At 37.8% G+C, this 12,477-nt stretch overlaps 1 protein-coding gene across 1 annotated transcript in view; it reads left to right on the top strand.

Annotated features, from left to right (window-relative positions):
* Nucleotides 1–12,477, top strand: part of LOC135465725 (uncharacterized) — a 28,625-nt gene extending 16,148 nt beyond the window's left edge. The window contains exons 3-10 of the mRNA XM_064743042.1: nt 1,158–1,314; nt 1,682–1,781; nt 3,788–3,935; nt 4,374–4,530; nt 5,698–5,868; nt 7,216–7,344; nt 8,191–8,304; nt 9,536–12,477. Coding sequence (XP_064599112.1) covers nt 1,158–1,314; nt 1,682–1,781; nt 3,788–3,935; nt 4,374–4,530; nt 5,698–5,868; nt 7,216–7,344; nt 8,191–8,304; nt 9,536–9,840 — 1,281 coding nt within the window. The 3' untranslated portion in view covers nt 9,841–12,477. The remainder of the gene's footprint in view (nt 1–1,157; nt 1,315–1,681; nt 1,782–3,787; nt 3,936–4,373; nt 4,531–5,697; nt 5,869–7,215; nt 7,345–8,190; nt 8,305–9,535) is intronic.

Genomic DNA, 12,477 nt, shown 5'->3' with positions numbered 1-12,477 from the left:
TTACATTTTTTTTAATATCACATTTCATTGAGGGTAAGGGACGTTAATTTAGATCCTCAGATCAAGTTTAAAACTCCCACGATCTGTGCACAACTAAGTTTTGCATTTTTAATGAATTTTGTCACTCTCTTTGGATCATTAGTTACAGTAAATTGACTGCCTCAAATATGTGACATTGTGATAAAAAAAGCCAGACAATTTTGTGCCGATTCATTTTGTGGTGGTCAGGCTCAGAATGCAGCTTGATCGTTGCTGCATTTTTTGTGTATTTAGCAAGGATACAAACTCTCTGAATTTGCTTAATATGATTTCATTCAATTTTCAAAAGACCTATATATAACTTTACAACACTGGGCTAACAAGAACAGCACATACACATAGATCCAGTGTAGAATAACCGGAAACCAGTCATTATCATGTGCTCCACTCAAGGTTTTAGCAGTCCTTTCATTGTCATCTAACTTGCACTGAAATATTCACTTCCTGTTTAGATAAGACTGACATTGATAGCAAGGCCTTTACGTATCACAAACCTGACACATGATTCTAACATGAACCATCATTTCAGGAGACCTATTTCATTTGTTAGATGTTAATGGGTAAACTGTGGATGCCATGACAGAGGTACATGTACATACCTTCTTAAGTTAGGATGTTGCGGGCTCACAATTCTCTTTGAAAGCCATACGGCATTTTTATGTCCAGCTGTGGATTTTTTCATCCAGATCTGTAATATGCTGTTGTTCTACACATTCAGGAGTGGTGTGTTTTTCCTGTCTTACATAGCCATACACTGGAAGAAAAAATAACTGAAATAAAGCTCAAATGTAGTACCTTCAGTGTATATAATATATTTTTTTTTTTGTATATATAGAATATATGAAAACTTGATCTTCTGAAGAGCAATCATCACATATATGTACATGTACTGTATATTTGTAGCACATGCAAATATAACAAATGCAACATGCACGTTGTTTGTAGTACTTGTACAACAAGTACTTTACCTGTACTTGTGCCACACATACTTTACAAGGACTTGTACTACATGTACCTATACCACATTTATCTACTTGACATGTACTTGGAGTGGCCCCTTCTCTGGGATTCCCTGGTACTTTCTTGTTTTTTCATGATTCTGTGATGTCCGATCTTAGGCTGGAGGTACCAGTATTGAAATGGATGACACAGAGAAGTTTTTGATTGGCCGAGTGGACGGTGTCTCCACCCAATCATTAACAAATGGTTGGGAGCTTAGACTCAGACATGTCCGTATCACCGAAGTCGCGCCCACCAATAGCAGTATTGTGGATGGTAAGATTTTCGTTTTTTGCTTGTTTTGTTTGTTGACTGACTGGTCTTAATAACACCAGGCTTAAGAATTTTTCATCTAACAAGCCTTGTGACAAAAAGCTGCATCGGAAAATAAATGGTGTTCTTTAGATATGTTTGACTTCAAAAACATGGTTCTACATTTTGTCATGGTTTTCATGTTTCGTCTACTGATGATGAGCAAAACTGGAAAGTTTCCATTGATATTTTGAGCTCAACTAAACATGATTGTACAGTCCGTCATGGTTTCATATTTCATTTACCAATGATGAGCAAAGCTGGAAAGTTTATTGATATTTTGAGCTCAAGTAAACATGATTGTACAGTGTGTCATGGTTTCATGTTTCAGCGGCAGATGATGAGCAAAGCTGGAAGGTCTCTATTGATATGTTCAGCTCAAGGAAACATGACAAAACTCAGGAGTACAAGAAACTCCCGCAGAGAATCAGGTAGGTCTACTAAAGTTAAACATGTAAGAGGAGCTCCTCAACAGCCACCCAATCTGTACAGCCTGGTGTATCCCCTTGATCACTCATATCCCCCACACAGTCAGTACATATCCTCCTCCCTGTTTGGTTTCTCCAGCGTGTACATATCCCTTGTGTCAAACCCCAAGCTTTGGCTTCCAAGAACAGTTTAAACAGTGTGACGGTCAACATTTGTTAAAGGGTAGTATCTTAAAAAGTACTTCATGAATTGAGCTCAGGTTTTGCATACACGTAGAGCAGAATAACATGTGGGAGATGTTTCATTGTTGATGCTCTGCTATGTGCATGTGTGTTAACAACTGTAAATGACATTTTCACATCCTTAAGGTAAATATTTATGTACTTTATGTATTGAGCTGAAGTTTGGCCTTTGTATGATGCCATTGTATGAGACAGATCCTCAACAGCATCTTTTGATGTGAACTACCTGGGTTTTGGATGTTTGATGTACCAATCTGTCAAAGTCAGTGCATGCCTTAACTGCCGAACACAGCAGCATTTGCCAGGCAAACCAGAAATGCGTCAAAATCAGTGAAGATGCTACAAATCTAAACCATTGAGCTACCATAAGCTACAGCAAGATTGGAGCCTGTGAGTTCATTGCTGTGGTGAGGCGAGGTTGAGGGGGGGGGGGAGGGGGTAGCGGGGGCCCTTGGCTGCTGAGTAGCTTCTATAAAAGATGCCTATCATGTCATGCTTGTACCTGTCACAACTTGTACACTGATCCATACTAGATTTGATCAGTGGTTGTGATTTGCCATGTTTATTGTTCTGTTTCTTGTGTTCACCCTCTGGCCGTACTACAAAGCCCAGAATGATTTGATCAGTGGTTGTGATTTGCCATGTTTTATTGTTCTGTTTCTTGTGTTCACCCTCTGGCCGTACTACAAAGCCCAGAATGATTTGATCAGTGGTTGTGATTTGCCATGTTTTATTGTTCTGTTTCTTGTGTTCACCCTCTGGCCGTACTACAAAGCTCAGAATGATTTGATCAGTGGTTGTGATTTGCCATGTTTTATTGTTCTGTTTCTTGTGTTCACCCTCTGGCCGTACTACAAAGCTCAGAATGATTTGATCAGTGCGTGTGATTTGCCATGTTTTATTGTTCTGTTTTCTGTGCTCACCCTTAGGTCATACTACCAAGCCCAGAATGATTTGATCAGTGGTTGTTACATGACATATTTATTGTTCTGATTCTTGTGCTCACCTTCAGGGCATACTACAAAGCCCAGAATGATTTGATCAGTGGTTGTGATTTGCCATGTTTTATTGTTGTGTTTCTTGTGCTTATTCTCAGGTCATACTACAAAGCCCAGAATGATTTGATCAATGGTTGTGATTTGCCATGTTTTATTGTTCTGTTTTTTGTGCTTATTCTCAGGTCATACTACAAAGCCCAGAATGATTTGATCAATGGTTGTGATTTGCCATGTTTTATTGTTCTGTTTTTTGTGCTTATTCTCGGGTCATACTACAAAGCCCAGAATGATTTGATCAGTGGTTGTGATTTGCCATATTTTATTGTTGTGTTTCTTGTGCTCCTTCTCAGGTCATACTACAAAGCCCAGAATGATTTGATCAGTGGTTGTGATTTGCCATGTTTTATTGTTCTGTTTCTTGTGCTCACCCTCAGGTCATACTACAAAGCCCAGAATGATTTGATCAGTGGTTGTGATTTGCCATGTTTTATTGTTCTGATTCTTGTGCTCACCCTCAGGTCATACTACAAAGCCCAGAATGACTTGATCAGTGGTCGTGATTTGCCATGTTTATTGTTGTGTTTCTTGTGCTCCTTCTCAGGTCATACTACAAAGCCCAGAATGACTTGATCAGTGGTCGTGATTTGCCATGTTTTATTGTTGTGTTTCTTGTGCTCCTTCTCAGGTCATACTACAAAGCCCAGAATGACTTGATCAGTGGTCGTGATTTGCCATGTTTATTGTTGTGTTTCTTGTGCTCCTTCTCAGGTCATACTACAAAGCCCAGAATGATTTGATCAGTGCATATGAGGACATTCAGCTAGAAGTAGACGATGCTGTGTTCAACGCAGAAAACATGTCCAAACAAAGAAAACGAGCTTCCATTCTTGCCAAAGCTACCTTCCTCGTAAATTTAGTAAGCACTGCTTTTTTTATTTTATTTCATTAAAATCGAAACTCAGGCCTGTCACTGGCTCATGCAGATATATAAAGTACTAACCTGTTGCAACTGTCAGGCTTTTGACCCATGTGGTCACGTGTTCAAATCCAGCTCTGGCTGATTTGGCTGTGAATGTATGTTATGAGATTAGTCAGGTATGTTACCTGGTGAAGGGCATTAGTTTAGTCTCTTTCGGCTTCCTCCACACATAAACCTGAGAGCTGTCATATACATGCATGTGTAAGTTAAAATAATTCTTGAGTACACTGTTATATTCCAATGAAATATGTAAGTAAATAGAAAAAAACAAGTAATGTTCAACAATGTGACATTTCACAACCTAATTCTTGTATAAAACAAGTGAAATGGGATGAAGAAAACTGAACTGCATTTTCTGTGTCTGTGTCATTTCAGCTGCTTCTGGTTGCTAAGGCAGTTGCCGTGGGTCTGTCAGGGTCGATGTCAATCATTTCCTCTCTGGTAGACAGTGCGGTGGACCTAGTGTCAGGAATCATCATCTGGTGGACATCTAGGGCTGTGCGGAAGAGGAAACCTTACGTCTATCCACAAGGTCAGACCTTTGCCTGAGCAGTTTTGGTGCAGTTTCAGCCCATTGTTATGAAGTACATAAAGGCTGTTATTATTATTATGATGTGGGAAAGTTGCAGTGTTGTTGTTTGTGTCTCGTTAGGCAGTTTTGTGTTTAGAAAGCATGGGTGTATATAGTGTATCTATATGTTGACGTGTATAGTTTCATTCAATTCATACATGACACATGGCCATTTTTACAATACACTTTTGTCTAATAATCATCAAGAAACCTGGCTGTAGACTTTTTTGTTCACCCGATGCAATCATTTTCTGACAGCTCTAATCAGAGGCCTACTTTGGGTTTGTCACTATCCTTCTTTACCATACTGTGCTTCCATCTGCACCTTTTGGTCAGGTGATGTGCAAGATCTGTTAAATCGTAAAGACATTTGTATGTGACATTGTTGTGCCTGGAGAGCGTCCGGTCGTTATAAAGCTATCAGAAACTTTAGTGAAATTTTGCTTTCACTTTGAATATACGCATTTCGAACTCTTTCATGACTGAATGTGAAAAAGTCCTGCTGTATCATGTGACCTGTCAAAAACTGTTTTTCATCACATTTACTATAACGTGAACATCTGGCAAGGCTTTCACAGAAAGTCACATGATACTTTCGGACTGTTTTTACCTTTAGCAACAAAATAGTTTGAACTTAAAACTCTGCAGCTGAAATATCGGTGATTACATGTATGTTATAAGCCATACACAGTGTATGTGGCTGCATTATAGCTAACAGTGTGGCGTTTAACCTCAGTCGTTCATTGATACACATTGTAGACTTACATCTACTTGTAATGCATGAAGTCGGCAGATCCTTTAAAATGATACTTGCGGTCGCCTCGTTTGTAGCTCAGCATTAAGAGGTTAGAGCAACGAAACAGGACAGGTTGGCCCGGGGTTAGGATAATGGACAGCCAGGACTCGCCCTGCCACAGGAAGACATAATATATGTACACACACCTAATTACTCCTCATGGTCATAGGACTGAAATGCATACCTGTTATGCAAAACATACTTCTATCTACATGTAATAACCTGTGCAAGTGCTTCAGAATGCATTTGTCTGATAGCAAGAAAATTGTAATGTTATAAGCATCGCCATCTTTTCAGTCTTGTTTTAATAATGGTATATATCTTTGCCTCAGGGAGGACTCGTCTGGAGCCCGTGGGTATTATCATTGTGTCGGTGGTGATGTCACTGGCAGCCCTCCAGCTCATCGTGGAGTCCATACAGAAGATTGTGGAATTCTCGAAGGGGTCTGCCTCCATTCCTGTTGTTGACCTCTGGACGTTCATCATTGCTGGTTCTACTATAGGTACCTACCGTTCTCTCTGCTACAGCTAACTTGACTATCTTTCTTTTCTTCAGTGTAGCGGTTTAAACGGAACAAAGCATGTTTAATGAAAATTATGTGTACTTTAGTGATTTTACTATAGTTTTATAGTAATGTGCATGTATCAATATTAAAGAGCTGTATTTACCAGAGAAACATGACTAAACTTATAGGTAAGAATTAATGTTCCTGCTATGGGTGTCTAATGGCAATTTTATAGTTATTAAGGTAGATCAGGTTATTATTTTAAGTTATTTATTAATATCGTTCATGCATAGCAGAAACATTATTTCTATCCTATTATCTGCCTCAAAATGTTTAATGCACGTACATAAAATCATTAAATACAACAACAAAAATTTAGTCATACCAAGGCTTCACAAAGTGTCGTTGGAAGATCCAGACTTAGTTATCCTGAACAGAATGTGGCCTTCACCATGCGAAATCATTGCTTCTAAGCAAAGATGGGTATCAGTATATATACAGTATGGTTGCTAAGTTCAGTTTGAAAGAGTATCAAATTTATTTCTAATGCAGCTGTTAGAAATTCATCAGAAAATTGTTCTTTGAACGGCGTAGCATATGTAGGTACCGGTCTGCTACAAATCTTCATCAGTGTCACAGTGAAAATGAGCTCAGCTGCCAGACAATGTTTATGTATCGTGTGCTGTTTAGTACATGTGTAGTTTCAGTCTTTCTGTGACAAAATAACATGACAGTTGCCTGTGACGTCATTTCCCACTATAATCCTGACTGCCATTGTATAAGTGGAATATTCATGAGTACGGTGTAATACACCAATCAAATAAATAAATAAAGTTACTTTTTGTGAGTTTATAAAAATGTTGTTTCCATTCTGTGATGAGTTGTTTCCATTCTGTGATGAGAAAACACTCCTGATGTGACAGACACTGATTAAGGCAGATATGACAAGTATTAAAGGAAATTTGACTGTAAAGACATCAAATCCCTTCTGAAGTGAGTTATCATTGGTAACTACAAATTATCAGTGGTGACTGACGTCCCTCATGTCAGGCAAAATTGTAAGTGGCTGAAAAGAATTGTTTTGAGTTCTGTACAATCCTCAAATACAAGCAAAAGAAATATTGATACTTTCAAATTGGTTATTATTTATTTAGGGAAAAGTAATCAAGGAATATCTTTTTCCTTATCAACTGACCTTTTTGGGGGGGATGCTAAGGTTTTTGGACTGAGTAAAACTTCAAAAAACAAAAAAATGTTTCTCATAACCTTTGACATTGAAAAGTTACATATGATTTTATTTGAAACCAGCCCTGAAATTAATAAACATATTTTATTTGTTTGCAGTGGTGAAACTGGTGCTCTACATTGTGTGTCGTTGCTATGCCAGGAATAGCGTCTCTGTTTCAGCACTGTCGCAGGATCACAGGAATGATGTTGTCTCCAATACTGGCGCAATACTCTTTGGTTATTTGGGTAGGTTCATTTGTACAAATAAATCAACAATTTGTCACTCACATATAAATGAGCAATACAGTCACCTGCACATGAGCAAATAAATCAGTCACAAATAAGGCAAAAAAAAAAAAATCACCACTCACAAATAATCCAACAAATTGGTTACTCCAAAAAACGTTACTCAGTCATTCACAATGGAGTCACTCAGACTTCAGTCACTCACAAATAAACAAAATCAGTCACTCAGAGAAAAAAAAAAAAAAAAAAAAAAAAAAGAAACACCTCCATTTTGCTAATACCTTGTGAGTCATCTGTGTGTGATACATTTTGGTTTGTACATTAGCTAACACTGGATAGGTCACTCTCCATTCAGATGAGGATACTGGTTGTTTTTCCATCATGTCAACAGGGATGAATTTTGTATGGGATAGAACCATCTATTGTGAAGGGGGACTGTGTAAAGGCCATAATAACTATCAATAATGTTTTAATTAGTCAGCAAGTTTTGACAGTGTTTAATTTCATCATTAAGATTATACCACTGTTAATTGTAAACATATTCTGTGTTTTAAGGCTTTGTTTGTTAGAACATGACTGAACGTCATTGTCATTTAAGACATTGACTACCCTAATTACCCTTTTCACATATGAAAGAGTAATTTTCAGTGTAATTTATGCACCTTTTGAAGTTAACCTTTGAGATAAAACTACATTTGTTTGATTTGCCAATTTCAGGGCTTCACAAAAGGTGTAATTTTATCAGTCTACACAGGATAATGTCTTCTGAATTTGCTTGAATAAACACCTTGCAAAGATGGGAAAAGGTTTAAGAATTACAGTACCTGCACATTTTATCTCTCTCAGGCTCTGTGGACTTCATAAATATAACCCAGGAGAAGGGTGTGGTCTATATTGACCCTGTTGGTGCTATACTTATCAGCTTCTACATTCTTTACAACTGGTGGAAAACTGGCTGGGGTAAGTGACCAGAGTAAGGCTCAGCTGTGTCACACTGGTTCTCACATCAGGGGATCCAGCGTGTGAACTTTGGTTGGGGTAAGTGACCAGAGTAAGGCTGAGCTTGTCAAATCGGTTCTCACATTAGGGGATCTACATGTGAACACTGGTTGGGACCAGTGACCAGAGTAAGGCTCAGCTGTGTCACACTGGTTCTCACATCAGGGGATCCAGCGTGTGAACTTTGGTTGGGGTAAGTGACCAGAGTAAGGCTGAGCTTGTCAAATCGGTTCTCACATTAGGGGATCTACATGTGAACATTGGTTGGGACCAGTGACCAGAGTAAGGCTGAGCTTGTCACACTTGTTCTCCATCAGATGGCTGGAATAAGTGACCAGTCTCACCTTCTTACAATGGTTCTCACATCAGGGGGTTCAGCATGTTAAGTAGGACATAAAATTCTGATCAAAGAAGTAAATAAATTAAATATACATGTAAGGTATTAGAAGAGAGCTATATGTAAGGTATGAGAAGTGAGCTACATTTAAGGCATGAGAAGTGGGTCACATGTAGTAGCTACATGTAACATTGTATGTATGTATGTATGCATTGTATGAAATGTAGTAGCTACATGTAACATTGTATGTATGTATGCATTGTATGAAATGTAGTAGCTACATGTAACATTGTATGTATGCATTGTATGAAATGTAGTAGCTACATGTAACATTGTATGTATGTATGCATTGTATGAAATGTAGTAGCTACATGTAACATTGTATGTATGTATGCATTATATGAAATGTAGGAGCTACATGTAACATTGTATGTATGTATGCATGCATTGTATGAAATGTAGTAGCTACATGTAACATTGTATGTATGTATGCATTGTATGAAATGTAGTAGCTACATGTAACATTGTATGTATGTATGTATGCATTGTATGAAATGTAGTAGCTACATGTAACATTGTATGTATGTATGCATTGTATGAAATGTAGTAGCTACATGTAACATTGTATGTATGTGTGCATTATATGAAATGTAGTAGCTACATGTAACATTGTATGTATGTATGCATTGTATGAAATGTAGGTGCTACATGTAACATTGTATGTATGTAGGCATTGTATGAAATGTAGGAGCTACATGTAACAATAATTATTTTGAAGTCTGTGTTTGGTTTGATAAATAAATGTATCTTCACACCTTTATCAGTTATTAGCATCTCCTTTTCTCCTATTTTCAGAGCAAATCAAACTGTTGACTGGTCATACAGCCAAACCAGAATTCCTTAGTAAACTCACATGGATTTGTTTGAACCACCATCGCGAGATCCAGTTTATAGACACTGTCCGCGCTTTCCACTTTGGGACTAACTTCCTGGTGGAATGTGATGTTGTCTTACCCCATGATATGAAATTAAAGGAGGCTCATGATATTGGAGAAGGACTCCAACAAAAACTGGAGAAATTACCAGAAGTGGAGCGTGCTTTTGTTCATCTGGATTATGAAACATCGCATGACCCAAATACTGAGCATAAGATTGTGTGATAATCTACCAGATGGAGCAGGATAAACCAGGTGTGGATAACCCAGGGGACATAGCTCCAGGCTCCCTAAGAAATCAAGGGGAGGTGACCTAATGTTGTTCAACAAAATCAAAATATAGAGAAGTATGTGTCAGGTGTCCTAGTCATGGAAAAACACTGGGTTGCTCTGTATGAAAGTCCTGTACTATTTTGCCTTACCTAACATGCTCCAAACACTTAAAGAAACAGATGTTTATGGTGATGGCCTAAATTTTCATTGGCTAATTTTGCATTTGTTGTTACGAGACTGCTGGCAATGTCATTTGACAATCAACAAATCAGAATGCACTGAAACTGTTGGTTGTTTTATTGCTTTTTGAACATTTGTGTTTTAAGAACTGTTCAGAGAATGTCAGATAAAGCAATATTGTATGGAATTTCCCACAAAACTGTCTGGTGTACTGTTGATTTGTGAAGGTGACCTGAGCTTTCACTGTTGATTTATACTCCAGGTGATGTTAATCGTTGACCCTAAATTAAGGGCGTATCTTGATAGATAAGGTTGTTTATTTGTTGTATTTTTTGTCTTTTGTAAATTTTTAAAGGTGTCTGTGTAAAGCCAGTATTATTGATAATGATGGTGTCTATACACATTTTGTACTCATGGTTAGCATTTTATTAACATAGTGTGATATTGAGAAGTCTTTGTCTCCTTGTAGACTGTATTATTATGTAAGAATACATCCTTAGGGGATGCTTTCATGAAAATTTGTATCGACTTTCACTTCAGATAACAAACAGTCCAATTTTTCACCAGGGAGGTTCTTTTATAGAAACTAACCGCAATATAAACTTTGGTGAAAGTGATCCCTAATTTGGGCTTTATAAATTTTTGTCATGTACTCATCCAGTCATTTTTTGGTCATTTTATTTGTTGTGATGTTTACCATCACTTTGGTGAAAATTTACATGATTTAGTTTTACCGATTTGATTCATTGATATGAGGTCAACTTTGTGGTGGATATAAATGATGACAGTGTTTTGATTGAGTTTCAACAGAAATATGTCTTTAAAAAAATTTTTGGGTGGCCATCTTTTGCATACTGTGAGTAAAAGGGAAGACTTATAGTTCAAATAATAACAGAAAGAAATTGAGAAAGTTTTGAATATTTTCCCTTAACAGCACATTCTGCTGCACCACATTGAATTCTGAGACCTGGACATTTCCTTGTATCACAGTGTGGTTTGTCAGTGATGACAGTGAGTGATATAACAGCAGTTTAGGAATACGGGTATGTAGTGTTGAAGAACAGCCAGTCGGAGTATATGGCGTTGATGAGCAGCCAATCTGAGTACGTGGTGTAAATGAGTATGCCAGTAAAAGTATATGGTGTTGAAGTGTCTACCAGTTGGAGTATAAGGTCGTGATGAACAGCGAATCAAAGTATGTGGTGTAGATGAGTATGCCAATAAGAGTATGTAATGTTGAAGTGTCTACCAGATGGAGTATATAGGGTTGATGAGTATGCCAATAAGAGTATATAGGGTTGATGAGTATGCCAATAAGAGTATATAGGGTTGATGAGTATGCCAATAAGAGTATATAGGGTTGATGAGTATGCCAATGAGAGTATATGGGGTTGATGAGTATGCCAATGAGAGTATATAGGGTTGATGAGTATGCCAATAGAGTATATAGGGTTGATGAGTATGCCAATAGAGTATATGGGGTTGATGAGCATGCCAATAAGAGTATATGGGGTTGATAAGTATGCTAATTAGAGCAAGTGTCTACCAGATGGAGTATATAGGGTTGAGGAGTATGCCAATAAGAGTATGTAATGTTGAAATGTCTACCAGATGGAGTATGTAGGGTTGATGAGTATGCCAATAGAGTATATAGGGTTGATGAGCATGTCAGTAAGAGAATATGGGGTTGATAAGTATGCCAATTAGAACAAGTGTCTACCAGTGTGAGTATGTGTTGTGATCTTGAAGTGCCTACCAGTTTTGAGTATGTAGTGTTTAGGAATACACCAATTGGAGTAAGTGGTATGTAGGAGGCTGTCGATTAGAGTATGCTTATTGCAGAATGTGGTGTTCAGGGAAATGCTGATTGCAGACTGTAGTGATGTTACAGAACATAAAACCCAAATTTTATTTTTTTACAACTAATTATTGTGATTCTTATATAGCTTGTAACGATTGTGTTGATGTGGTTTTCTGATATTTTGTCATGTTTGGATGTATGAAGACAGCTACAACCATACTTTACTCTGGCACAACTGTGTACGAGCCCCGTTTAACCGTGACATAGCTGTATTTGGCTCTGCTGCAATCGTGTTTGACCCTGACTCAACCACATTTAACCCTGACTCAACCACATTTAACCCTGACACAGATGTATTTTACCCTGCAGTCGCAGCCAATCCTCACACAGCTGTATTTGACCCTGCCACAGCCGTATTCGGCTGTTGATATAACTATACTTGGTTGTCTCACATACATATTGTTTACGAATTCACCAAGAGATACTCACATACGTCTTTGGCATACACGTCATTCAGTTGAATTTTGTTTTTGTCGATTTTAAGCATTTGTTTGGATGGCGTTATATAATGAAGGTCTCCATAGATATATCTTCCTAGAGAATAAAGC

The sequence above is a fragment of the Liolophura sinensis genome, chromosome 5, assembly GCF_032854445.1.
Source record: "Liolophura sinensis isolate JHLJ2023 chromosome 5, CUHK_Ljap_v2, whole genome shotgun sequence".
NCBI classification, from domain to species: Eukaryota; Metazoa; Mollusca; class Polyplacophora; order Chitonida; family Chitonidae; genus Liolophura; species Liolophura sinensis.
The sequence above is the reverse complement of the archived record's forward strand: the minus strand, read 5'-3'. Positions and strand labels throughout refer to the sequence as shown.